At 47.5% G+C, this 27,941-nt stretch overlaps 2 protein-coding genes across 2 annotated transcripts; both read left to right on the forward strand.

Annotated features, from left to right (window-relative positions):
* The first annotated feature begins 557 nt into the window (after nucleotides 1-557).
* On the forward strand, nucleotides 558-2,069 carry LOC149344479 (uncharacterized). Its single transcript, XM_089542625.1, has 2 exons — nucleotides 558-699; nucleotides 1,618-2,069. Exons 1-2 carry the CDS (start codon nucleotides 558-560, stop codon nucleotides 2,067-2,069), a joined length of 594 nt encoding a protein of 197 aa, XP_089398751.1.
* A 2,258-nt stretch (nucleotides 2,070-4,327) lies between these two features.
* Nucleotides 4,328-10,118, forward strand: LOC149344480 (uncharacterized). Its single transcript, XM_089547236.1, has 5 exons — nucleotides 4,328-4,567; nucleotides 5,205-5,369; nucleotides 6,192-6,364; nucleotides 9,370-9,542; nucleotides 10,018-10,118. Exons 1-5 carry the CDS (start codon nucleotides 4,328-4,330, stop codon nucleotides 10,116-10,118), a joined length of 852 nt encoding a protein of 283 aa, XP_089403362.1.
* Nucleotides 10,119-27,941: the final 17,823 nt, after the last annotated feature.

Genomic DNA, 27,941 nt, shown 5'->3' on the forward strand with positions numbered 1-27,941 from the left:
TATCTTGGTCATCGCATCGATCGTGATGGGCTTCATCCGACAGAGAAAAACCTTGACGCTATCATGCAGGCGCCGAGCCCCTGTAATGTCAGCGAGCTACGTGCGTTTTTGGGTATGGTTACGTTTTACGCGAGGTTTCTACCGAACATGTCAACCACACTTGGTCCATTGTATCAGCTGCTTGAAAAAAATGCACGTTGGCAATGGAAACAGCCTCAAGAGCTCGCGTTTGAACGTGCCAAGGAAAGCCTTAAAACAGCCAAGGTTCTCGTTCATTTCGACCCTTCGAAGGAACTTAAGCTTGAATGTGATGCATCTCCGTACGGTGTGGGAGCTGTCTTGTTTCACACGACTGGTAACATTCACAGGCCAATCGGGTTCCGCTCGCGAACATTGACCCAGGCGGAGCGCAAGTATTCACAGCTCGAGCGAGAGGCACTGGCTCTGGTATTCGCGTCACGAAATTCCGTGACTACCTTCTAGGTCGGGAATTTGCCTTGGTGACTGATCATCAGCCACTGCTCGGCCTGCTGAGATCAGACAAGCAAACGCCCACAATGGCCGCCGCACGGATACAACGGTGGGCGCTTCACCTGCGGGCCTACCGATACCGGTTACAGTACGCACCAGGACGACAGATGCTGAATGCGGACGCCCTGAGCCGACTTCCGCAGCGGTCTCCGGAATCTGGCGACGACGGTGAGCCGCCCGAATTTGTGCTGTCGCTGAACCAGCTGAACAATGGCGTCGTAACAACGCGTGAGCTGAAGGCATTGACGTCTTCTGACCCTGTCCTGGTCGAGGTCAAACGGTACATACTACATGGGTGGCCCAGGAACACAAACGGAATGACCCGGGCTGTGCTGCCGTTTTTTGACCGTAAACTAGAACTATCCGTAGCACATGAACTGGTGTACTGGGGTAATAGGGTCATAATACCGACCGAAGCTAGGGAGCGTGTGCTGCATATCCTACACGAAACGCACCAGGGTTCACCGGCAATGAAATCCGTCGCACGTTCTCTGTTCTGGTGGCCAGGCCTCGACAGAAACATTGAAGAGGTGTCTGCTCAGTGCCAGCACTGTGTGCAAAATCTGCCGATGCCAGCCGCGGCCCCCGTCGTTAACTGGCCTGAAACAGGCGAAAAGTGGTCCCGTATTCACATTGACTACGCGGGTCCGATCTGCGGAAAAATGATACTCGTAGTAGTCGACGCACATACCAAGTGGCTCGAAGCACTGCCTTTGGCGCATGCTTCAACGCAGACTACAATTAACGGTCTGCGTGACATTTTCAGCAGGTTTGGAATACCTCGCACAGTCGTTTCTGACAACGGTACCCAGTTTACCAGTGAAGACTTCGCGTCGTTCATGGCAAACAACAACATTGTGCACCTTCAATGCGCTCCATACCATCCCCAGTCTAATGGTGCGGCGGAAAGGGCCGTGCGAACTGTGAAAAATGGCCTCCGAAAGATGAGTAAAGGGAACCTGGAAGAGAACCTAGCACGGTTGCTTTTTAACTACCGGAGGACTCCGCAAAAGTCGGGTAAATCCCCAGCAGAGCTGCTTTTGGGCTATCAAACACGCTCACGCTTGGACACATGTTTTCCTTCAGCCCTTGCGGGACCAAAAGAGAGCAACGATGACTGGCTGCCACTACCTGGAAGTGAGGTATATGCCCGCAATTACGGTGCGGGGAGCAAGTGGACACCCGGCCATGTGAAGGCGACGTCTGGATCGAGAATGGTGACAGTAGAAACATCGGACGGAGTCGTCCAGCGGCACGTAGACCAGGTCCGCCCGCGGCAAGAAGCACCAGGGGTTACCCCGGCAGTAACTACAACCACCACACATCCCAGTGAGCCAGACGAAGCAACACAACTACAGCATCCAGAAACTGTGAGCCCGGATGAAGACACCAATGCGCGGCGCATCCCAAATGGCAACGATTCTCCACATTTTCCAGCACCAGATATTCCGGTGGCCCCGTTGAATACGGGTGTCGCCCAGCAAGCGCTAAGACGCTCGACAAAAGAACGCAAGCCAGTGCAGCGCTTTCATTTCTGAGGAGGAAGGAATGTGGCATCTTCATGTGTGTTTCCGATGTGCGCGCACCTTTTATCGCCTTATCTGGCGATCCTTCATAGCTTCGAGCTATCACTATGTACACGTGCTCCTTCCTATGTTCCGGCCACTCGGCTGCTTATAAATACGTCCTACACTTTTGAATAAACGTTCATTTTTCTGGTTCTACTGGCTGTGCGGCTGCTTCCCTGGTGCGGCGTTCTGCGGGCATGCTATGGATATGCAACAGAGTACAAAGGGATTTTGACACTCTATAGCATGAAGCTTCGTAGGCTGTTAATTTGTGCAACTGTATGATCATGCCCTCCAAGCTGGGTGCTTTTGAAACCTACACTACACCCCTTCCCCATTTGTTGACAGTGCATCTTACAATAACGGAAAGTTGGGCTGGTTGGATTGAACTATACACCATAGTGCTAAACAACTAAGACAATGGAGAAGAGGCTTCCCTGGTGTTTGCGTTGTTTAGCGCTATGATGTATAGTTTACAGTGCATATTGAAAACAAATTGGCTTTGGTCTTAGTTGTCTCCACGCATGTATGAGGGTCACACTGATCAAATGAATGTTAACACAGTGGAAAGAAGAGGCGCATACAATATAAGTAGTTTTAAATTTGAGAGCAGCTTTAGCGTATGTCGACTGAAAGAGGTGGCTTGAGCACTGTAGTGAGCCTTGGGCCTTCCGTCCCATCATGTTGACATTGTGCAGACCGGTTCTGTTGCAACTGGGAATGAGTCGGCTGATTCTCATCCCCCTGTGCACCTCTTTGAGGTACAATTTGAACGTGGTATATGCACATGGTGCTTCCCTGCCCATTTGGTGCAATTATTTTTGTATAAACGGAGTAAATGCTCATTAGCATCAATACAAGTGGGGGCATATTTGCCTGAAAGAAAAGGCTACACAGCGGTAGAGCTTTTGTTTGTAACATTAAGGCTGCACTTGGGTGGATGATTATGAGAAATTCATCTGTTATTACAAATGTACTCCACCGTGGGGGAATTCCCCTGAAACACTGCACAAATAATGGTTAGTATCATAATATTTCAAGCTGTTGACAATTGTACATAGGCTCATGTTGTCTTCTGGTTAGCATTATTACTGACTTCCTCAATGTGACGACTTAAACCTAGGCATGCCTACAGTTTTCAGCACATGCCTGCGTACGCTGCTTTATTTCAGGATCTACATAGTGGTCTTGTCGGAACAGAGTTACAATTTGAGTGAGGAGGGGAGAAAGATAGCGGCAGCCCGCATGAGAAGTGCGCTGAGCTCCGGTACAGATGGCAAATGATAGAGGATGAGAAACGCTTATACAAATGCAGTGAGTCAATTATTTACTGTAACATAACATATAAAAAAATCACCTATAGTGTGCTCAGTCGAGCAAAACATGTGGAAGTAAATGTAATGAAACGATATGCAGGTAAGCATCAAGGAGCAATAAAAAACAGGAAAATGCACTACAGGGCAGCACAGGATATATTAACAATAACTGAAATGAACAATAGCACTTTGGAGAGATGGCAAACTAATATCAGGAAAGCTCTCCTTACGTGGAGTAAAACTATTCAGGAAAATCTGTGACTGGACTCCCAGCCTTTTCATGGCCGTGGTTACTTGTTGTCATGGGTGAAATTCAGTGTGGTTTGTAGAGGGGCAGATATAGGGCCACTGAGTTTGATGCCAGTGATGAAATTGCATGTGCGGAAAATGTTGTCATCTTTGACCACCGCCATTCATGGAGGCTACTCCTGCTAGCGAGGTTTCTCTCTGCACGGGATCCCCTCGAACAGCGAACGGCGAGAACAGCGGTAGAACAGCGGACATATTTCGGTGGGTTGCTTTTGTCCCGTTCGAGTGACAGTCTTGCTGCTGGCGAGTCTGACAGTGCAGTTACAGTCACATAACCGTGGCTGCGAACCATAAACTATCTCTGCGAACATAATCCCCGGGGTCCCAGATTTTCCAAACTCCCATGCCCGTTTCCTTGCGGAATTCGAAACCAGAACTAGAAGCAAACGTAGCGTGAACAAAATACAAAAGTCACAAAAATAGCGAAGTTCGAGCCTTAGACAGATGCACTTTATAATAGTATTTTATTTTATTGTGGATAGTATGCACGCTACATATGCTCTAGTTTTTGAGTGCGTTGCTAGCGATGGTTGTCACGTGGTGTTTACGCTTGTGCGCGCGGGGGTTTTGTCTGCGCGGCAGGGTGAAGTGCCACACGTCGCCATGTCTTCCGCGTTGCACGGCGCTATCATTGGCGACAGCCAAGTGAAATTTCTGAACGACACAAGACTGTATGTGCCGTGTAACGTGTGCACATTCAGTTTCGGCGGCACCGACGCACGGATCCTCCTGGACATAATCAGGAGGATGCCTTTGAAGCCGCTGGACTTCCTAGCAATTTATGTCGGCGGCAACGACCTCTGCACCCAACGGTCGCCGGAGGACATAGCCGATGATATAAAGGTATGTGATCATGAGGAGCTTGGGACTGTTGTGAGTAGCGGCTACGCGTGCGAAATGTGGTTTTCGCGGCAGGGAGCACGTGCTTCGCGCATAACAAACTGCGCGACAGATGTCACGATTGTAGCTCGTTTTCCTTGCTTTTTTCCATGGGTCGGTATTAGAAAAGCCAATACCACAAGAAGTATCCGGCATTGACGTGTGAAGCCTCGGTTTGCAGGAGGCAAAGACGCAGAAAAATTGCCCCTCAACTTCCAAGGGAGGAGAGAGGGAGTAGAAAGAAAGAGTGGGTGACTGATGGCGAAAGGGACCACGCGTTCGCCTATCAGAATAGAGCAGTGGGGAGGGTGTACCTTATACTGTGAGTACTTAGTGCATAGTCTGCCGCATGAATTGTCTCTGGCGTTTTTTTCTTTTTTTCTGCACGTCCGATTTCCTCAATGTGCACATGTCTGCATGGTGCTTACAAAGTGCCAGAATGGCATGTAAGCTTTCAGATTTCTTGTTTCATCGTGCAGACAGAGAAGTTTGATGGATATATTGCTCTCATGTCTGCGACAGTCGCATACTTGGCCACTTTCCCCTCACATTGCTGTTTTGTATGCCACATTTATTAATGCTGCTTGTTTCTTCCATGCAGAAGGTGGTGCAGCAGGCAGCCTCTGTGGCCAGGAAAATATTTCTTTTCAGGCTGCCACCACGGCTGTCTGAGACCGAGGGGCAGAGGAAAAGGAGGAAAAGGGTTGACACTCTAATCATCAGAAGCCTCGCAGCCTCAGAGGATGTGGTGCTAGTCGGCGTGCAGGTAAAAATTCCGCACGCAGAGAGTCTTGCATGTGAGCAGTGCAGTTGCGATGAAACGATTGGGCACCTACTCTGTAACTGCCCTCGTTTTGAGCGAGAGTGCGCCTTCCTGGCTGCTACTCTCTACCGCTTGGACTCGCGCCCTCTAACAAAGCCCAAGGTTCTGGGGCCCTAGACACAACCTTCCTCACAAAGGAAAGCAGTGAAAGTGCTCCTGAGGTTCTTAAAGGACTTTGGGTTGTGTTTTCGTCTACAAGCTTTAAGCTTTCAGTGTGTGCCCTTTGTCCCCTTGACATAGTGGTCGATGGACACTTGAAAAACTCATCTCGTTGCCGCTATTTTTCCTTTTTCCCCCTTTGTTCCCCTCCCCACATGTAGGGTAGCCTGCTGGGCATCGCCTGGTTAACCTCCCCTGCCTTTCCGTCCTTCTTTTTCTATCTCTCTGATTTAAGCTTGTACTACGTTGTGTTACATCATAAATGACTAGTACGAATCCATGGACTTTCTGTTTCATCAAGGCAAGCAAAAGTATATGATGTGAAGAGAACAAAGTTGGAATACCACCTTGGCGCGGTCATGAAGTGGTAAATGTACCGGAAAGGCACTGCATGCATATCGGCCCTCTAACCTGGAATGCTGAAGTGACTGCGATTGAAATATACTTTATATGGCGCGTGTCCTGTGTCTTCTTTTTCCTTGTGCCTTGTTTACTTTGCGACCACATATTTCCATCATGAAGTACATTTTGGTTGTTTGCGCATTTTGACTGTGTCGCATTATGTGAGACGTTGCTGTAGTGTCCATATTATTCGTGCATTTGCAGGGGCGGTTTGTTGCAAAGGGACAAGCAAAACGTGCCCTGTACGCCGCAGATGGCTACCACGTCTCCCGAGGCTGTGGGGTGAAAGCCCTGGCTAAATCGCTGTCACTAGCCCTGAGAACGACATTCAGGAACCACTGCGATTGCATGCCGCCACATCGCCACCACGGGCAGGTGTGGAAAGTATTGCAGTGTGAAGAATGTAGGGCGAAGGTCCATTCCAACGGCCATTGTCGCCAGTTCATGGCATGAAGGTATGATAGAGGCACTGCAGATGCGGTGTTTGTCTGTCGTAAAATATTTTTTTTTTGCTGTGTAGCGGGAAATTGGAAACAGAGGAATTTCATTGCTGTCATAATTGCTGCAGTGGAGGACAAAAAAAAAACTGATGAAAAGTGGCAATTTGGGTTAGTTGGTTCAGAAGAGAACACCAAAGCAGTGCAGTTTTTTCTCTGTTGTAGTTTGTTTGCCCTGCTTTGATTTTTCATATAAACCTAACTTCTATTTTCCACAAAATTTCATGCTTCCTTCATCCCTCAAGCATGCTTATGCACACCATGGTTATAACACTGTACATGGCATTGCTTCAATTGACATTTCATGGTCTGATGAAGCCTCATTATGCATCATATTATTACGTGGCCCGAAGTCTATGTCGACACAAGGACGACCGGAGCACAGGGTACAGATCACAGTTTGGCCCGGGCGGCAAGCGCGCACACACCGGGAACTTCCTCTACGCCGTCTTCACGGAGATTATCCGTTGCAATATTTTGAATGCAGGGGCAATCTTTCACTACACAATATCATTTGACTGAAGCCTGCGTTGCACTACTTGCACTAATGTTGTCCTGTATCATTCTACAGGTCATAATATGCAAGACAGCCCGGAAATGGTGGACCATCATCATCATCATCAGCCTGACTACGCCCACTGCAGGGCAAAGACCTCTGCGATGTCTCTCCACTTAACCCTGTCCTTTGCGGCCACCATATCTCCGCAAACTTCTTAATCTCATCCACTCATCCGACTTTATGCCGCCCCCTGCTACACTTGCCGTCTCTTGGAATCCACTCCGTTACCCTTCAAGACCACCGGTTATCTTGCCTTCGCATTACACGCCCTGCCCAAGCCCATTTCTTCCTCTTGTTTTTGACTAAAATATCATTAACCCACGTTTGTTCTCTCACCCACTCCGTCCGCTTCCGATCTCTTAACGTTAAACCCACCATTTTTCTTTCCACAGCTCGCTGTGTTGTCTAAGTTAATGTGAACCCTCTGTTAACCTCCACGTTTCTGCCCCATAGGTGAGCACCAGTAACATACAGCTGTTGCATACTTTTCTCTTGAAGGATAATGGTAAACTGCCATTCATGACTTTATAGAACCTGCCTTATGTGCTCCACCCCATTCTTATTCTTCTAGTTATTTCCCTCTCATGATCCGGATCAGCTGTCACTACCTGCCCTAAATAGACATATTCTCTTACTACTTCCAACACCTCGCTACCAATTGCAAACTGCTGCTCCCTTGCTAGACTGTTGAATGTTACTTTGGTTTTCTGCATGTTAATTTTTAGCCCCACCGTTCTGCTCTGCCGGTCTAACTTATTGATCATGCTTTGCAGTTCATGTCCTGAATGACTTTGCAAGGCAATGTCATCAGTGAATCGCAAATTACTTAGGTATTCTCTATTAACTCTTATCCCCAACTGTTCCGATTTCAGGCCCTGGAACACCTCCTGTAAACAGGCAGTGAATAGCATAGGCGAGATCGTGTCTCCCTGCCTGACACATTTCCTTATTTGAATTTTATTGCTTACTTTACGTAGAACTATGGTAGCTGTGCAAGCGTTATAAATATCTTCAAATATTATCACATACATTCTTCTACACCCTGATTCCACGATGCCTGCATGACTGCTGAGGTTTCTACTGAGTCGAATGCTTTCTCGTAATCAATGAACGCTATATATAGGGGCTGGTTATATTCTGCGCATTTCTCTATCACCTGACTGATAGCGTGAATATGGTCTGTTGTCAAGTACTTTTTACGAAAGTCTGCCTGATCATTTGATTGATTGAAGTCTAAGGTTGTCCTGACCCTCTTAGCGATTACCTTAATAAATACCTTATAGGCAACAGACAATAAGCTGATCAGTCTGCAATTCTTCGAAGTCCTTGACGTCTCCTTTCTTATGAATTAAGACAATGTTAGCATTTTTCCAAGCTCTAGGTGCGCTTGAGATCACAAGGCATTGCGTATACAGGACGGCTCGAGCACAATCTCTCCTCCATCCTTAAACAAATCTGCTGTTATCGGATCCTCACCAGCTGCTTTCTCCCTTCTGCATTGCTCCTAAGGCTTTCTTTACTTCCTCCTTCGTAACTTGCGGGATGTCCCATTGCTGCGCTCTACTGCCTCTCTCAGTAACATTCCGATCGCAATCACTACAGTGTAGATTTGTGTAAAACTATTTGGCAAGTTTAACTATCTTATCCATATTGCTAATGACATTGCCCTCTTTGTCTCTTATCGCATACATCTGGTTTTTACCTATGCCCTGTTTTCTATTCACTGCTTTTCGGCTACCTCCGCACTTTAGAGCATGCTCGATTTTCTCCATGTTAAACTTCCTGATGTCGGCTACCTTGCGCTTATTTATTAACTTCGACAGCTCTACTAGCTCTATTCTGTCTATGGAGTTAGACATCCTTATCCTTTACAGTTTCTTAATCAGATCTTTAGTCTCCTGAGATAACTTCCCAGTATCCTATCGAACCATCCTACCGCCTACTTCTACGGCGCACTCTGTAATGGTTTGATTGAAACAACGCAAGGCCGAAGGCCAAAGAAGAGAGCGGAAGAAAGGAAGCGGACAACACAGCGCTGAACTAACAACTGACATTTATTTGGCACGCTGCGCATATAAATACAATTAGGCACCAAAATAGGAAAACAACGCATAGAGCTCTATTTTTCTATTTTGGTGACTAAATGTATTTATACCTGCAGCGTGCCAAATAAATGTCAGTTGCGAGTTCAGCGCTGTGTTGTCAGTTTCTTTTTTTCTTCCGCTCTCTTCTTTGGCCTTCGGCCTTGCGCTGTTTCAATCATACCATGCACAACCAACTCGCCCATCAGTTCGTGCTTTCAAGACTCTGTAATGATATCTATGAGACGATCGTTCATTGTTTCAACATTACGGTCGTCATTGCAGAATAAATTTTTTTCCACCGCCAATTATTTTGTATCTCTATCATTCCTAGCATTGACACATTACTCAATTATGAAACCTGATATTTTGATGCTCAGGAATACCTTCTCTTCAAAAACAAGCCAAGAGGATCACTGTAGCATTCAGCTTTCAGGAATTACCATACATTCCACACACACCACGGGACTGTACAAAAACTGCACGACACACAGGGCTAGGATCATTACAGTGCTTTTATGTGCACCTAGAATGCAACTGTCAAGTATCGCCTCGAGCAGTTCTGTCAGAACAAAGTTACTGAAAAGTTAATGTGCTGCTCAAGCCAAAAATGCCCAGTCCACAACACAGCACCTTGGAACACATGTTCTGTTAAGTATACACTCACAGGAGTGTTCAGCTTGTTGCCCTGCATTGGTGAGGTTCTCTTGAATTGGTTTGTCCTGTATATCCATTATAAGTAACCTTTGCTATGCAAAGTGTTCCAGAGCTTTTATGGACATATGACACTACATGGATGTCAGTAAAGCGCACCACGGCATGAGGCTGCATGCATAAGGAATGAACAATCTGCAACATGAGCAATAGTTGTTTCAAACTGCATGTTTATTCAGTTTGTAAGGAGAAAGGAATCCACAAGACGGTTGCCCGCGGTGCTCCTCAGCGAAACTGCATCTGCCTGTTGGTCCGCGAGGTGCAAGCACCACTACTGTAGGCTGTGCTTATCACTGCACTGCAGTACAGCAGGCCCCCTATCCGCCACCTGGGGACCGCGCTCTCTAGCAGGCAGGTTCTGCCGAGAGTGCCACTGCATGGTCTGGTTCCCCAGCCGTTGAAAGGATAGCAAGGTGGAAACGTGAAGCACACAAACACATAATCAGGGCACATAAACAATGGTGCTGGCGAAGGTGATACTCGACACAGTCCAGAGAACACATGGAGTGGCACATACACATTCAACAATCTCGGAAAAGGATATGCACACGACCGCACTGTGGGCTGCAACACCTCCATACAGCTTCACAGCAACCTTTGCCACAAGCGTGAAAAGAAACAAAGCCACAGACAGACAGGCACAGGCACAAAGAGACAAAGGAACGAAAAAAATGAAACGTCATCAGGCATGGCACACGCAAAAGATGAAAACCTACAGGCAACGTTCACACAACAGAATGACATGCACATGTACATGTGATGCGAGCTGCGCAGCCAGGCCAGGGCACTCAATGTGGCCGAACGGTCTGAACCTGGGCCATCCGAGGACCTCTGAAAGGGCCCGTTGAACCAGGCCCAGGCCGAGAACTGGTAGCGGCAGCAGAACGACAACACCGTTAAGGATTCAAGAAATGGGAACCCAGCCTACAAGTGCGCAACACATGTAGCGTCCTAGCGCTGTGCTGCCACTGCAAGCCAGAGATTGCTTGAATTCCTAAATGCAGCGCACAGAACAGAGGCAGATGGTTATTTACAATGCAGTGCGAGCTGCGCAGCCAGGCCAGGGCACTGAATGTGGCCGAACGGTCTGAACCTGGGCCATCCGAACACCTTTGAAAGGGTCCGTTGAACCAGCCGCAAGCCGGAACATGGCAAAGGCAACACAGAGTTCATGTTCCAGGCAAATGTAGCCTTCTACTTAGGACGTAGAAAGCCAGATTCGACTACTTTGTCCTGCCATGGTACACGCCCATGACCACTGAGAAAGTACCGCATGAACTGTTCTCGCACTGCTTTTGCCCGAACTGTGTAGTTGTTGCTGCTGCACTGCCGGAGATATGAAAAGGAGGGACCTGTGTTTGCATCAGCTCTCCACTGGCCATCAATTACTTGCCCATCCTCCGCCACCCTGTCAACATCAGCTGGAGAGCAGTACTGAAATATGGTGTCCTCTTCGTCGTCCAGTGTCCTCAGGTAGTTGTGCAAAACTACAACGGCACACACTATAGATCCAATGATATTGTAGATGCCCTGATGTCTTGACGAAGGATCCTCCACCGGTTAGCTAAAATACCAAATGCGTTCTCTACAATTCGCCTAGCTCGACAAAGCCTGTAGTTAAATATCCTTTTTTTCTGAATTTAGGTTTGCTCCTGGGAAAGGCCTCGAGATTTTCAGAGAGTGGGAAAGCCTCATCTCCAACCATGACATAGGGAAGTGTTATAGAAGTGCCTGGGAGCAGTCGTGGCTCTGGTATGGACAGGCGGCCTGCTTTTAACTTCTTCCCGAAGTCAGAGTCATTGAATAAGCCAGTGTCCCCACGGGAACCACACTCCCCAATATCGACTAAAGTGAACCGATATTTGGCGTCACACACAGCAAGTAAGACTATGCTAAAGGTGCCCTTGTAGTTATGGAACAGACTTCCAGAGTTAGCAGGAACCTCTATATCAATGTGTTTGCCATCAATTGCTCCAATACAGTTTGGGAAGTTCCACAGGTTTTCAAACTCGGCAGCTATACGTCTCCAGTCGGCAGCTGTTGGGTGTGGAAGGTACAAGGGCTCGAGAACTTGACGCAAGGCAAGGCAGGTTTGCCTCACTATACGACCAGCCATGCTATCGGAGATCCTATAAGACTTTGCTATGATCCTCATCGTGGAACCATGTGCCAGGTACCTGCAAGTACAGAAAGCCTAGTGAGAAGGATGAATCGAAAACACTGAACCTATATTAAACACACACTGAAGCCCAAATAATGTCACTGAGTGAATAAACAAGCACAGTCTATGTTGTTGAAGGGTATAAGCAAGAAATGCAAGCACATGCATGGTGCCACCCTTCAGTGCAGACAGAAACAGGTCAAGTGAGCATAAAATAGACCTTCAACAGCATTATTCTTGTATTCACCAGACTACTTCTTCAGCATCCTTACGAGCTGCAGTAATAGGACTGATCTGTTGGGCTTCTTGCAGCTCACTTCTGTCCATAGTATTGAAGAAGCGTAGCTTGTCCTGTTGTACTTCCAGCGTTGTCCTGTGTACTTCTCCTCCTTGTGAATGCGTCCTTTTCGCTGGTTTTCTACATATCACTTCTGTCCGCTTCACTTCCCTCACATCACAGAAGTGGTCTGCTGTTGTATGTTGTACAAACCAGTGAGCAGAAGGGCTCAGCAGTCGAGTATGAGGACCCAGCAAGGTTTGGCAGTTAGATTTGCCGCACAAGGTTCAATACCCTTGTCTCTAGGTGGTACCTGCTTCTGCCCACAGGTAACCTGAGTGTGAGGGCCACTCATACTACAAATGCCTGTATGCATTCAAGCGAAGACAAATCCTGGCAGACTTGCTGCAATACCCGCAGGCACTAAAAAAGCAGCTTCATGATGTGTTTGCGTTATGCCACCCAAGTGCCAGACAAATGCAGTGAAAACAACTTTTTCTGTCATTAGCTTGCACTGGTGGAAGAATTTTAAAGATTGTAACATCAATTTCGGTATTGGTTCAGTTCCGTACAGAATACTTGGCTGACATGAATTCCAAGACTGCCCGGAATGGGAGCTGGGCACAGTACACTTACAATAAGCTTTTCCAGTGTTTAGTACATCAAAAAGAAAAACTGAAAAGGAAATAATACACCTTGTTGTCTTTTGTAAAGGAGGCAGAACTATATTCCGTAAAAAAAGAGTAGATCTCGTCTCGGTTAAGGTGTCTGACAATAAGGTGTCCTGACTGAAGCAGATACAACCCGCAGACATGAAGAAAAGGAAGCCACATGTTGCACCTCACATGCTGTCACTTAGGAATGCACCAGCAAGCAAAGTAGTCGAGGAACTGCTTTGCAAATAAGATAAAACGAAAGCAGTCGATTGAAAACAGCATTACTGCAGTCTTAGCTCTGAGCTGAAGCCGTTGGAAGGCTGAAAGAATGAGCACACTTGGGCAGCTCACAGGAGCTAATCATGACCGTTTACAATCACACTGTGAGCACTTTTAGATCGCAAAAGTTTTAAAAAGCTGCAGTTATTAAGCGTACACTGGCTGTCATTGAAAGGCTACACCACAAGGTGTATATAGCACATAGGCAGGACAAAGCATTTTACACATTAAATTGTGTACCGTAAACTGTCAGACCAAAAACTGACAATAAGACAATTCCTCCCTACATGTGGTACACTACAGGAAAGGCTCGACATGTGCATTTCGTCTTAAGATTTCACTACACAGTATCCACAGTTCATGGCACGATACTTCACGGCACTGTACAAAATGATGAAAAAAATATAACGTTAGCCCACCTTAATGTGAATGCCAGCTTCTCTCCGGCCGACAAACTGCCTACCGTACTTCTACGAGGTTCGATCAGGGGTCTTATCAGCTCTACGAGACGGTCAAACCTGCACAATGACATGAGCAGAATGAAACACTTGGCTGTAAAATAAATATGATAACGGCATGAGCCACAAGCATTTTCTACTGACAAATACCGCATATGCTGAGCTGTATGGTGCTCCTAGTAACGAGGTCAACGCGTCGAAATGTACTGGAATGCCCGCTATAGCGGCCGCTTATCAGTACACATTTATTCTGCTGAAGCCGCGGCACCGCTGGACACCGCTGTTCCATGTCTGCGCGACCAAGCCAGGAAAAATGAAATAAAAGCAACAAACTTATTGCCTAACTGTCAACTCTGGTCTTTTTCCGAGGACCACTCTCGAGCCTGCCTACGCGGTGTGTGGGTGCAAAGAGCTCAGTGCCAATGTAATAGAAATGTTTGCGCGTGTGAACACGTTTTGCATTCTAGGCCTGCTTCTTTATAGTAAACTTGTCATAAATTGTTCACATGTCAGTCGCACGAAAACGCGCTTCTGCATTACCGCGAGTATCAGCATCTGCATCTGTCGAAAGCGTCAATGCGGCAACAACGCGACCACACGTGCGAAGCAAACAAGGAAGATATGAACTTGTACTGTACCTTTCCACAGACATCCGGAAGTGCTGGAAGAAGTCTGTTCCATCTCCATCCCTCATGTCCCGGACTAACGTGAAGTACTCGCCCAGTCGACGCCGGTCTCTTAAAAGACGTCGTATAGGCTTGCGCCTACGCTTACGCTGCTGCTGAATGACTGCGTCGGCAGCGACGAACTGCGCGACTAATGGCCAGTTCACCCTGTTTGTGTTGCCCATGTAAGCAGTCAAAACCTCTACAGCCGAGCTACTCATCTGGTAGCGACGAGAGCCGCGTACAAGAGCAAGAACTTCAAAAACCACGCCATGGCTATGCCGAAGTTCAGCCTAGGTGCCGATCGCCGAGGAGCAAAAAAAGACCACGTTTTCGCGCCGTCTAGGTTGCCAACAGGAGCATGCTATTGGACAGACGGCAATCCCGGGCGCGCCAATCGGAACGCTTGAAACCATCCGCCTCGTCCGCCAGCTCCAAAATGATCGTACAACACCCATTCCGCCCGTACGCCCGAGCGAAGGCCGAAAGTGAGCGGTTCGCTCGCTGGCGGATCCGCCCAAAAACGATCGTACAACGGCCTTTAGCTCCTTAAATCTCATATTTGGAAACCGAACTCTACATTCAAGGCAATGGGTGCCTCTACACGGTGAACCTCACTAAACGCTCAGCGCGGCACCTCACGATATAGCTCTGCTGATTAACACTCGTTTACGACTGCTTCGTGAGCTCCTTCGGACTCTTTCTCCGTTCTCTGCGCTTACTAACACCAAACGTCCTGTCGTGGACGCCAGAATATATTGTCACCCACACTCCGACGCACTTTTAGCGTGAAGCTCGCAGACACCCTTAGAGCGTGTGGGGGTAGCGGTCTCGGACTCAAAGGAGATGTCTTTGAAGGAACCAAGTTGCGCTATAAAAATACAGCCACAGGAAAAAGCCAAGGAGACAGACAGAGCGCAAACTATCAACTGAGTTTATTTGTGTGAAAGTGCCTTATATAGTCAGAATCACAGAAAAAGAACAAGGGGAATGAGAGAGGGGGTACAGCCAATCAACTCCTGGTCAACAAGAGGTGCGCAGAAAATAGTTTTCCTTATTATACAGTTTGACAGAAGTGTCGCTTACACATTTATCACCGTTTTCTTTTATGTGGTAGGCCTCCAAAAGCTCCCGCGCTGTTTTGTTTTTACTTCTTCCTAGAATTTTAATCTGCTTAAGCAGAGGCTCGCATCCACTGCAAGCTAGGCAATGAGCAGGCAAGTTTGCTCCTTCTTTATTCCGAATGGATCGGGCATGTTCCCCTGCGCGTTCATTCACGCATCGGCGTGTTTGGCCCACGTAGGCGCCGCCACACTTTAGTGGGATTTCATACACCACTCCAGTGGCACATTTCACATACTTTTCGGCATGTTTTATATCGCATCCACTGCCTCTAGCTCCTTGGTTCGCGGTTCTCGGGCCCCACGCAGTTTCCGTGGGGCAGAAAAAACAACAGGGACGCCATGCCTCTTGGCCACTTTTTTTTACGTTGTGCACCATTTTGTATATATCAGGCTCCACCACGATCTTCTTTTTTGGCAGCGGCTCATCCAAACTACTTCGACTTCTTTTTATCTTCCTGAGGAGATTCTCGGCCACGGCTGATATGACGTCGCAGGGTAAGCCGGCTGAAAGCATCCTTTCAATTTGATTATTAAAACTTATATGCATTGCATGCGGGCATGACTTGGTAAGAGCGAATTGCAGGCACGAGTTTGCAATTGCTCTTTTCAGTATCTTCGAATGCGCGGAATCAAACGGAAGCAACTCTTTCTTTGCTCGTGGGGAATAGTGCCAGCAGGCGTGTTGTGAGCCGAGGTTCAGGTTAATATCTAAAAATTTCAACGACCCACTAGAAGGATGTTCATGCGTAAAGGTGAAACCTCGCCCATACTGTCTAAAGGCAGTTAAAATCCTACTCACTGAATCAGTGTGGGTCAAGGTTATTCGTTTGTATAAAGCAATCAAAAAATCGTCAACATATCTAAAACACTTACATACCCCCAGACTAGTAAACTCGTCATTTAGGAAACAGTCAATGACAGCTAAAAATATGTTACTAAGAACAGGGGCGACGCAAGAACCGATACAAATTCCTTGTTTCTGAATGTAAAAGTTGTCTTTAAAAGATATGAAGGTGGCTTGCAAATAAAATTCTAGCAATGACATGAAGCTATCAGCTGATACACCAGCCGAGTTTTGGAAGCCTATTAACCCACTTCTTTCAGCCGCCGCGGTGGCTCAGTGGCTATGGTGCTCGGCTGCTGGCCCGAAAGACGCGGGTTCGATACCGGCCGCGGCGGCTGAATTTCTTTGGAGGATAAATTCGAGGCCCGTGTACTGTGCGATGACAGTGCACGTTAAAGAACCCCAGGTGGTCGAAATTTCCGGAGCCCTCCACTACGGCGTCTCTCATAGCCTTAGTCGCTTTGGGACGTTAAACCCCATAAACCAACCAACCACATCTTTCAATGCAATCTCGGAAAGCAACAAACAATTCTGGATGCGTCAATGAATAAAACAAATCCTCGACATCTACTGAAAAGGCGTAGCCGATATGGTAATTGGAGTTGAAGAAGATTACAACATCAGTCGAGTTCTTTGTAAAAAAGGGGTCTTCAATTTGTAAAGCATTAAGGTGCTTCAGTAAATACTGGCTTATTGGAGGCGCCTACGGAGTGTGGAGGCGCCTACGTGGGCCAAACAGGCCGATGCGTGAATGAACGCGCAGAGGAACATGCCCGATCCATTCGGAATAAAGAAGGAGCAAACTTGCCTGCTCATTGCCTAGCTTGCAGTGGATGCGAGCCTCTGCTTAAGCAGATTAAAATTCTAGGAAGAAGTAAAAACAAAACAGCGCGGGAGCTTTTGGAGGCCTACCACATAAAAGAAAACGGTAATAAATGTGTAAGCGACACTTCTGTCATACTGTATCATAAGGGAAACTATTTTCTGCGCACCTCTTGTTGACCAGCAGTTGATTGGCTGTACTTACTCCCTCTCTCATTACCCTTGTTCTTTTGCTGCGATTCTGACTATATAAGGCTCTTTCACACAAATAAACTCAGTTGATAGTTCGCGCTCTGTCTGTCTCCTTGGCTTTTTCTTGGGCTGTCTTTTTTAAAGCGCAACTTGGTTCCTTCTAAGCAATGCACCAACTTGCCCAACAAGAAGTTTTTCTGAAAAGGAGATGTCCTCGACTCAGCGTGGCAAACTCAGCGGAGACCAGCTACCAAGTGACAAGAGGTTTTTGGGCGTTTGGTGCCCAGCTTTCGCCGGTCGCAAGCCAGAGCATGGGCCGAAGCGAAAGGTTCAGAAAACAAAACAAGGTTTATACAGCGATGAGACGATACACAGGATTACACAATCACTAGTACAAACACATACAAAGTGATTAACGAAACAATGCAACTCGTGCAATGTCAAACTCGAGAGAAAATACAATATTGAAAGGAAATATTGCACCTAAAGTGCAGTAACACAAGAGAGAGAGGTAAACAAAACAAAACACAATTTGTTCACCGGGCGCTGCGGCAGTCCGACGACCAGAGTTCCACGACGATGCCGTCCCGCAGACTGGCGAAGGTTGCCTCGTTGGTCTGATGCTGGCCAAGTGGTGTTTCCCCGGGAGTCGAACGGGCGCGCTTCGATGAAGCTTAAACGGTGGTCCGGACTAATCTGTGAGCGGTCAACGTCTTTCATTTATAGGCTCGCTTCCACGTCTGTTTGTTCTACGCGCCAGAGTAGGCGCGCACATGCACGCAGCATCGGCAGTGCTGTCTCCCTTCCCTCTTCTCACCGGCCGCGCGTCCCCATTGGTCAGAGGTCGGGGGTCGCATCTCGAAGATTCGAGCGTGTTCTGGCGTGGCGCCGTCGCCGACGTCCGAGTGTAGAGGAGGAGGACATATCTTAGCGCACGTAAGGCTACCCCCTTTTCCTCCGGTTAGCAGTAGAAGCGACTCGCACGTTGGAGAGAAATCGCCGTGGACGACTCATTAGAGAGTTTTAGCTGAGCGGGTTTGTGCGCTCGCTCCGCTCAGCGAGCTAGCGGGAGCGCTACTGCGCATGCGCTAAGCGCTCAGGCGGGAGCGCGTGAGCAGGACGGCTCCTCCGCCCCGCTCCCGCGCGAGCCAAGCGGAGTCCGGAGCGGGCCGACGAGCGGGCCTCGCGCAAAGCCTTCTGGGCTGCGCTAGCCGAACCAAACGTAAACATTCAACATGGCGGCCGCCAGCGCGGGTCTTGCCGGAAACTTTTTGGCATGGCGAACAGATCGCAGGGCGGTGTCGGATAACTTGCGAACGTAAATCGAACACGATCGACGCTCGCACGCATAGAGGATGAATGCACACGCTAGACAACGCTACAAATGCGTACACGCGCACGCTGCGAGGGGTGACTTGCGTGGTCTTGGCTTGGCTCTCGCAGTGGCAGACATTTAAATTTGTTTTGTAATACGAAAGCTTCACTGCTAAAACCAAATCTCTGTTGTTACCAGAAAGCGTACAGGAAACGTAAACAGCTATTATTTATTTATTCACGCATATATCAGAGCGGCTTACTTATAACCATTTTCTGGCAAGTCCAGTGACCACCACTAGGAGGCGCAACGAGTCGCCTCGCTTGAGCGGACGGGGAAGACGCAGCGCTAAAACTCTACTCTTGCGCGACGCTCGGCTGTGGCTCCGCTGGGAACTGCGAGCGGAGCGGATAGTAAACCCGCTCAGCTAAAACTCTATTCCCTCCGCTCACGCCGTGTCGGTGAGCGGTGGTGGAGGGGAGAGGGAACACACGCACACAGGCCAGACGCTCAGCGGGGGTTTCCTTCTCCCCCGTTTTTCTCGCGCCGGCGACACGCGTCCGCGCGGCGCTGTTTTTATGCGCAGCAGACTAGCCGCACAACCGAGCTCTTGCTTGCTGCGCCGCGCGCGGCCGCGTAGCTACCACTTGACCTACATCGGCGCACCACGTGATATGCCGTCACAAAAGCTGTGAAAGCTGGGGCTCAACTCGTGCGCTCGCTTGCGGACGCGCAGCCTCCACCGGCGGCCTAACTCCCGCTCCTTCCGCTAGGGGCGCTGACATCACAACAGCTGTGAAAGCTGGGGCTCAACTCGTGTGCTCGCTTGCGGACGCGCAGCCTCCGCCGGCGGTATGCTTCGCATCCTAGGCTTAACCATAAGCTAAGCCAGGCCATTTTTGTTTCTTTGTTTCCAAAATTGCGCCGAATTTTGTGACAACGGTAGAATGTCTTAAGGGAAAGAATCTCAAGTTTCTCGTTTCCGATAAGAAGGGGGATTTGTTGTTATGCCTACTTCAATGGTCAACAAAAAAAAGCATGCAGAGCTGTGGAGAAAAATTTTGTGCGTTGCATGGTAATATGTAGTAATATATCGCAATCTGTGGAACACATGTCGCAGAGCAGATGTCGCTCTCCTGCGGTGACTGTTTCCTTCCCCCTATAACGGTTAAAGACTTACACCGAGAGAGAAAAATATCTGTGAAGCCGTATGCGGCAACCTTCCATAATGCTCTTTTCTTCGCCGTCAGCGCAGGTTGTACTGCCTTGAAGGGTATGTCGGCAATTAGGTGGTGCGGTCTGTTCTAGGCAGATGTGGGCAAATGCCCTCCTTTTTATTTTTCCCTCCCTCACCCTCTATTTTTAACCCATAGAACACCCTCACCCTTGCCCTCGTTTCTAAAAATTATCCGGCCCTCTCTCGCCCTCACTAATAGTTGCTTTAAAAGTCGTTCTTTGATCTAGTCGGCCACCGCTGGACGAGAGGCTGAATGCTTACTCTAGTTGTGTGTGTGTCTGTGTTGTTTGTGTGTATGTGTGTGTGTGTGTGTGAGAGAGAGCTAATCGTGGGACGAAGCTGCGACAGCTAGGACTTCAGCCACAAAATATCATTCTGCCCTTTCTTCTGGCATGCCTTGCATGCATGCATGTACCCTGCACTATTCGCATTTCATTGTTATATATTTATTTATTTATTTTATTTGTACCTCACAGACCCCGAAGAGCGTTTGTTGAGTGGGGCAAATCGAAAAAAACGAATATGCAGAAGGAAAAAATCCATAATATCGGTACAAGAACACAGTACAAGGCAAATAAATACGTGAAAGGAACACGAAATTTATGCAAAACGGAGTTAAAATAACATCAGTGTCGAAAATACAAAGAAAAAAAAAGCGAAACACGAATATGTGAAAAAGGCAATCAGGGGCAACACAAGTGGTAAATGCGAAAACAACGTTAAGTACAAATGAAACTGTCGTACATTTCGAACATCACTAGGGCAATAAATGTATACATAGATGTTTTTTAAACTCTCCCGGATCAATGAAAGAGATTGTTTTCAGGTAGATCATTATAGTGTTTTATTGCTCTATGTAATGCAGAAGAATTCAATGACAGGGTCTTTCTATATATCCGGTTGAAGCTGAGTTGATTATGTAAGCGTTGCGAAGAGCGGAAAGGTTATTCTAGAGGTAACATGAAGGACGGGTGTGAACATATTTACGGAATAAACACAGAAGTGAAACGGAGTGACGAATTTCAAGAATATGTATGTCATTAAGGTTTTTAAGCTGGGATACACTTGCGAGGGGATTATAATTGCTAAAAATGTACCGGGCAGCTCTGCTTTGAATGGACTCGAGCATTTCTATGAGATTTTTGATGGGGAGATCATATAGGTGAGATGAATTCTAACTGCGGGCGAACAAATGCAAAATATGCAAGTTTTCGAACGGGCCTAAGTGAGTTCCGAAGGTTCCGGCGTATGAAACCTAATGTTCTCGATGCCTTGATGCAGACTGCAGAATTATGAGAAGACCATGAAATTAGGAGTGAAGTGAATTGAATTCCAAGATATTTGTACGACGTAACCCTTTATAGGAAGGTATTATTTATAGATTATATGATGTTAGAAATAACATGTTTGAGGCTAAAAGTCATTGATTTACATTTATTAAGGTTAAGAATCATGTGCCAGATTTTACACTAATCAACAATAGTGTCAAGACCATTTTGAAGGGTCAGGTGGTGAGTCTCGGAAGTGATCCTCCGTTAAACAACATAGTCATCTGCAAAAAGGCGTAAGCGCGATGAAATGTTAGTGGGAAGGGCGTTAATGTAGATTGAAAAAAGTAAGGGTCCAAATACGCTTCCCTGTGGTACGCGTCCGCTTCGGCTGCGGGAGGTGGTTGGTTTGAAACCCTCCGTCGGACACCCACCGGCAAAAATGGGTACAAGCCTCCTCCGGCCCGGCGCCCGGCTTCTTCAGGGGTGTGCGCTTGGAGGGGGCTCCGCAAACCCCGCTGCGCCCTTTCGGGGGCAACCTAGTTTCGAGCACTCAGCCTGCAAAGGTGGTTCGTGTTTCACTGCAAAGTGAATAGTTCGGCTCAAAACTCGTAAGCTCTAACCAGCGTGTCTCAAGACATACAGGTCCAAACTACTGTAAGTGATCCTTCGTTCCGAAGAGAAAACTTCAGAGTATCACAGCTGACTAGAAAATTCCGGTTTTTCCGGCTGTCTGACTTGCGAGAAAAAAAAACGGCTGAGGCTTAACTTGGTTAAGCCTGGAGAATGCGAAGCATCATCGTGTCGCGTAATTTGGAGGCCCACAATCACAGCGACGGCGCGAGGTGGGCCCCGTTTCTCCACTGTCGTGACGTCATCGTGTCACGTTGTGTGACGTCATGTATCACGGGATTTGAAGGCGCACAACCACAGCGACGGCGCGAGCTGGGCCCCCGTTTCTCTACTGTCGTGACGTCATCGTGTCACGTGGTGTGACGTCATGTATCACGTGATTTGGAGGCGCATAACCACGGTGAAGGGCTGAAGTGGTAGCTAAAGTAGTATGCTTCGCATAAAAAAGGGCCACAAGTTGGGCTTCTACCGCACGAGGTGGATTTAAGGTTGCTTGACGGCGGAACTTATCACTCATCCGTTAAGGCAACTGTTTGGTCTAAGACCCTTTTCCCAAGCATTTCACCCTAGAAGAGCCGAGCACCAGGCCAGGGGAAATCTTGTACCCATTAAAGAAACCGGTGGGTACCCGGCGGCACTGGGGATAGAACCCAGCACCTCCCGAATGCGAGGTGGATGCTCTACCACAAGGCCACCGATTCGCTCACATAGGGGTGAGGAAAAGCCGTTGACAACTGTGAATTGCTGACATAATGAAAGTTTCGAAGCCAAGATAATGTGAGGGAATCAAGGAAAACGGTATATATATATATATATATATATATATATATATATATATATATATATATATATATATATATATATGTGTGCATGCCGCCGCGGTCGCCAGTGGTTATGGTGCTCGGCTGCTGGCCCGAAAGACGCGGGTTCGATCCCGGCCGCGGCGGCTGGAATTTCTTTGGAGAAATTCTAGAGGCCCGTGTACTGTGCGATGTCAGTGCTCGTTAAAGAACCCCAGGTGGTCGAAATTTCCGGAGCCCTTCACTACGGCGTCTCTCATAGCCTGAGTCGCTTTGGGACGTTAAACCCCATAAACCAAACCAACCATATATACAGGGTGTTTCACCTAAGACTTTCTGCAATTTTTAAAAATAACCTATTTGAATTAGATGCGCGCTTTTTCTGGCATAGCATTGTCAGTGGTGTAGTAGATCATAATTCAACTAAGACGTGCTAACTAGCAGGCTTGTTAACAAATATTTAATAGTTAACTTTTAAACTATTACAGTTGGGCTCCTTAATTATTGAGAGGCATGTAGCCCATCGTAAGTAATGTCCATATCCGTTTTTAGAATTTCGAGAACGCGATTATCCTCGGCGCTGTGGCCCAACAAATTTCGCCTACATCGCGCCAAAATACATGCGGTTTGAGAAGCTTGCAGGCAAAGCAACCTCTCCAGTGAACCTAACTCGTCGAAATAGCCAAAATTTGTTGGGCCACAGCGCCGAGGATAATCGCGTTCTCGAAATTCTAAAAACGGATATGGACATTACTTACGGTGGGCTACATGCCTCTCAATAATTAAGGAGCCCAACGGTAATAGTTTAAAAGTTAACTATTAAATATTGGTTAACAAGCCTGCTAGTTAGCACGGCTTAGCTGCATTATGATGTACTACACCACTGACAATGCTATGCCAGAAAAAGCGCGCATCTAATTCAAATAGATTATTTTTAAAAATTGCAGAAAGGCTTAGGTGAAACACCCTGTATATACACACGCTGCTGAAATGTGTCACCACTTTGTTGTGTTTGTGCACAAAAGCTGATTACGCCAAGGTTACTGAGAAAACAATGCAGTAGTATTTACGACTGCAATTGCAATAACTGCTAAGCACAGATTACAGTAAAAATACGGAAAATTTGTAGGCCGCTTAGTTACCATCCCCCGATGATGTTTCGATAGCATTTGGTCTTTGTAACTAAATTCCACTGCTTCTGATCTCCCGTCATTTCGTGCGGCTTGCTGCATGCTCGTTGATGGCCCTTCCACGCGCACTGATGGAAGATGAACACAATTTCAATCCACAGCGCGAGAGACTGACAGTTGGACAAAGCAGTGGATGAGTCAGGCTCTCTGAATTTCACGGACTCCATGATCACATATCATGAGCTAACCAATCATTTTAAACTAGAGAGGAAAACTCCCCAGTCCACCCTCACCCTATACAACAGCTCGTGTTCCTTTGCGCTAGTGTTACATCATATCCAATAGCCTGAATAAAGAACAATAGGTCACGTGGCGTCGTCTACAGGTGAGATGCCTACGCACCCCATCACTCCTCGCGCACATTTATCCTGACCTATAGGACCCGAACGGTACACACTGCGGCCAACGAGCCAACAGGTGTCATATCCAATAGGATTGCAATATAGAGCCACCTCCGAGTGACATATTCAGCGCTCCTTTTCTCGAGTGGTGGTATACCGTGCTGGCGAGCTCTGACCCCAGAACACAAGTTCTAGCGGTGCAGTGGGCTGACAAAGTCATCGAGGTCTATGTACTCTCGACCACTTAACGCGACCTCTTAGCACCAAGCTCTTTCCGACGAATAAAATGTTTTACAATCAGTGCGAAATGATTGTTCATATGAGGGATATGTATGAACCGACCGACTTTAAACCGAGCGAGACGGTCCGATCCGTACAGGACTCAGAGGCTGACGGAGATTCGGCGTGGTGCAGACTCCGACCTCTTTGAGAGTGGGAGGCAGATTTCTCGCTCGGTGGCGGCTTCAGGCCTCATTCGGCAGTGTTTAGCCTGTAGTTCGTGTGTTAGACTCTTGAATAGTTGGAAGCTGACTAGGATCTCGTTCGGTGTGAGCAGACATGGCCAGATTTAACACCACGATGCTGCAATGATTGCCTCGCATTGGCGCACATTTCCTTATTAACGCGTAGTTCTTCACTCTATGTCGCGAAGTCCGCTCAGTGGGTTTTTTCTAGGTTTTCCCTTCCATAAGCCTGCCGAAAAAGTGCACGCACCTGCACGCCCAGTTTTTCTTGAACGTCTTCAATGGCAGCTGGCTCGCTCATGCAGTTTCCTTGACCCTTGAGACCGCATTTCCCGGAACCTGGCCTTACTGCGGAAAGCGCGCTCCGCAGAGATGTGCGCTTCTCCGTTTTCAAAACTAAATTCTATATACCTTCTTTCATAGCGCAATAAGTACAAATAAGCGAAGCCCCAAAACAAAGATTTCAACAAAATAAGACGACGCTTGCTTCCACAAAGCAAGGACGATCACTTAAGCAACCTATAGTCGCATCACTTTACTCGTCGGACGCCTATTGCGCGTTACTCCTACGTGAGACTCGATGAAAAAGCAGGTCGATCTTGCCGTACTCGCCTCACACTTGTTTAATTTCATGAAAGAGAATTATTTTTTCCTAAGACCTTGCGCACTTGCTGCGGATACTAGACGCCATCAGCCGGACCACGGTGTTTAAAAAATTCGCGATGCATGTAAACGCTCGAATGTTGTAAGTTCGCAATTATGTTAGCAATATTGGTCAAATGTTTAGGGGAATCCCCCAAGGTGGAGTAAATTTGATCAATTCGCTATCGCCCTACCATAAGCTTGCCGTCCCGGTTAGCTCCGTTGGTAGAGCGACTGCTCCGGTGAAGCGGTGGTCCCGGGTTCGAACCCCGGACCAGGACGAATTTTTCTTTAACTACGAAGTTTCTGAGAAAGCTGTATAGCTTTCCTTTGTAGCCGTATGGCTGCTCTTGGGTGGATGCCAATGAGTAATTACTCCCTTATTATGTTAGCAATATGCCCTAAGCAGTGGATGCTAGGATTATAATTAGTTTCCAAGAGAAAACTTCAGCTATGGCCTACATTCCGCAAGTTAAGGATTGAAGCCGACGTGTCTCGAATCCGTGTAGCTTTTGCTGACTAGTAAAATACCTGATGATTGGGAATCGTACCACGATATGCACAATGAAGCGACAGGGAGCCCCGTAAGACTCGTTATTTTGCAAATAAGCAAGTATTCTATTAAACCCTTGAAGCTACAGATACACAAAGAGCCGATAGGCAGAATGCACAACGCAAGGATCCTTCTTTGCTGTTCTTGGATGCCATCTTTGCTGACTGGAAGTGCGAAGGAGGCCCAGTCCTTTCTCGCGGACTTTACCTTTTCTTTAGCAAACTTTCCCCGATGGCGCCACCGACGAAGCCCGATCAAAGGTTAGCGTTACGCGCAGAGCGGAGTCTGCGCCTTGTCCCGCTTATACTAGAAGATAGGCACAACAACAATCGCACAGGGGGACACATAGGCGACGAGAGGAGGAAGACACGAGTATAGCTCACGGGATTAAGAGCCGTTGGGCGAAGACGCACTTTTGTAACACTCGTGGCAATGCGGACGATGAGCGCTAGCTCTGGAGACATGGTAACGTTTCCGCTCCATTATTCATCGCCGATGCTACTCGCAGGGGCTCCTTCAGCCTTCTTTCAAGTTTCACGTCCACGGAACGTCCTAGTCCCACGAAATAAGGCAAGAGGGGAAGAAAAAAAAAACGAGACAGAGACGTAGAAGCTGCAAGTTTCTACTTTCGACCTCTCGCTCCTGATGACCCCGTACAGGTATTTATGTAAATTTCCAGAGTTCAGTGTTCAAAAGGTCAAAATATTCATTTCTGAATTTCATGGTTGCTCGCGCTTTATTCGAAAACTGCCTGAAGAGCGTGCGCGGGACATTGGTGCTTGGTGAGAAACAGGAATTTTAGTGGTGAATACCTCTGCATCTTTAGTATTCTGCAGCGTTCTTCATACAGCAGTAGTCTCAGATGAATGCAGTCTTTAGAGACTGTGATTGCGACATGCGGCAATAAGTGAATAATTATTAAATAATATATTCACACTGATTATTCGCATAAACAAGGTCTCTGTATCCTGCGTCCGTCGAGCGCGAGCACAATGTAAATGAAGACAAACACCACGTGACCGTCCGCGTCGTGGCTACACCTACCGCGGACGCCACACTCGTGCCCTCTGATCCCATATTGTCGTGAAAGTTGATTCATCAGTGAACACAATACGCTTCCACTGATCAACAGACCAATCCACGTGGTCTAGGGCAAACTGCAACCGTTTTTCCTTGTTCCGGGCTCGAAAAGGCGGCTTACGTGCGACAGTCCGACTTTCCAACCCTGCCTCATCGAGGCGACGCTTGATAGTTGTAGTGGAGGTACGGTTCAAGCCAAGGTTTACTTGTAGTTCCCGGGAAGAAGTAGATGGGTTGTCTCCAGCACCTGCCACAATCGCCATGTCTTCCTCCGGGGTTGTTACTATGCGGCGGGGCTGTCGAGGGGCGTCTTTAATTCGGCCTTCAATACTGTACGACTGGATAATTCTATTAAGAGTGAAAAGAGGCCGCTTTGTCATAGAAGTAATTGCACCTTGCGAATACTCCCTCAAACATAAATCAATAATGCGTCTTTCAGACTCCGGGACTCTCGACATTTTCCATCGGTTGAGAGACGAGAAATAAATGAAGTTTAATTGAACATACTTGCTGTCGCGCAGCGATAAGACGCGAGACTATAATCTTCATTCTGCTGATGACGCTTCGTTTAGCTGATGACGTTGACTGTACAGCGTTTGCTCCCAAGCCAGAGCGACTGATATCGAGCAGCTCGCTTGAAATGATCGAATGACTCGAGTAAAAAGTTTGCAATAGGCTACATCCAACTGTACGACCTGGAAGCATTGGCTTCGCAGTCGACTTTGTTGCAAGTACGAGACAGCTTCTGGTGCGCAAGTAATGCCTCATCACTAAAGCACCAAAGAAGGCCTACCGTGCCGTTAAAAGCACGTTGCGGCTTGAACTCAACAGTGACTGCTTAAAATTGTAAACTGTTTTGCTTGGACAGTGCAAGAAAACAGTGGCCGCATACGAGCAGCAACAAAGATCGGCGTAGAGACCACTCGGAACCATTTCCACAGGAATGCGTTGATGTGTGAAATCTTCGGGTGTTATTACGACAAATTCTTGAAGCTCTCTAGCAACGTAGCCCGTTCTATGTTAAGCCAAATAACCAAATCAAAACACTTTCGCCAATCTGAGCCTGCAACACCAGTCAATATCATTGGGCATCCGCCTCGCA

This window comes from Amblyomma mixtum, chromosome 5 (genome assembly GCF_055824585.1).
Source record: "Amblyomma mixtum isolate Tamu chromosome 5, ASM5582458v1, whole genome shotgun sequence".
Taxonomy (NCBI): Eukaryota; Metazoa; Arthropoda; class Arachnida; order Ixodida; family Ixodidae; genus Amblyomma; species Amblyomma mixtum.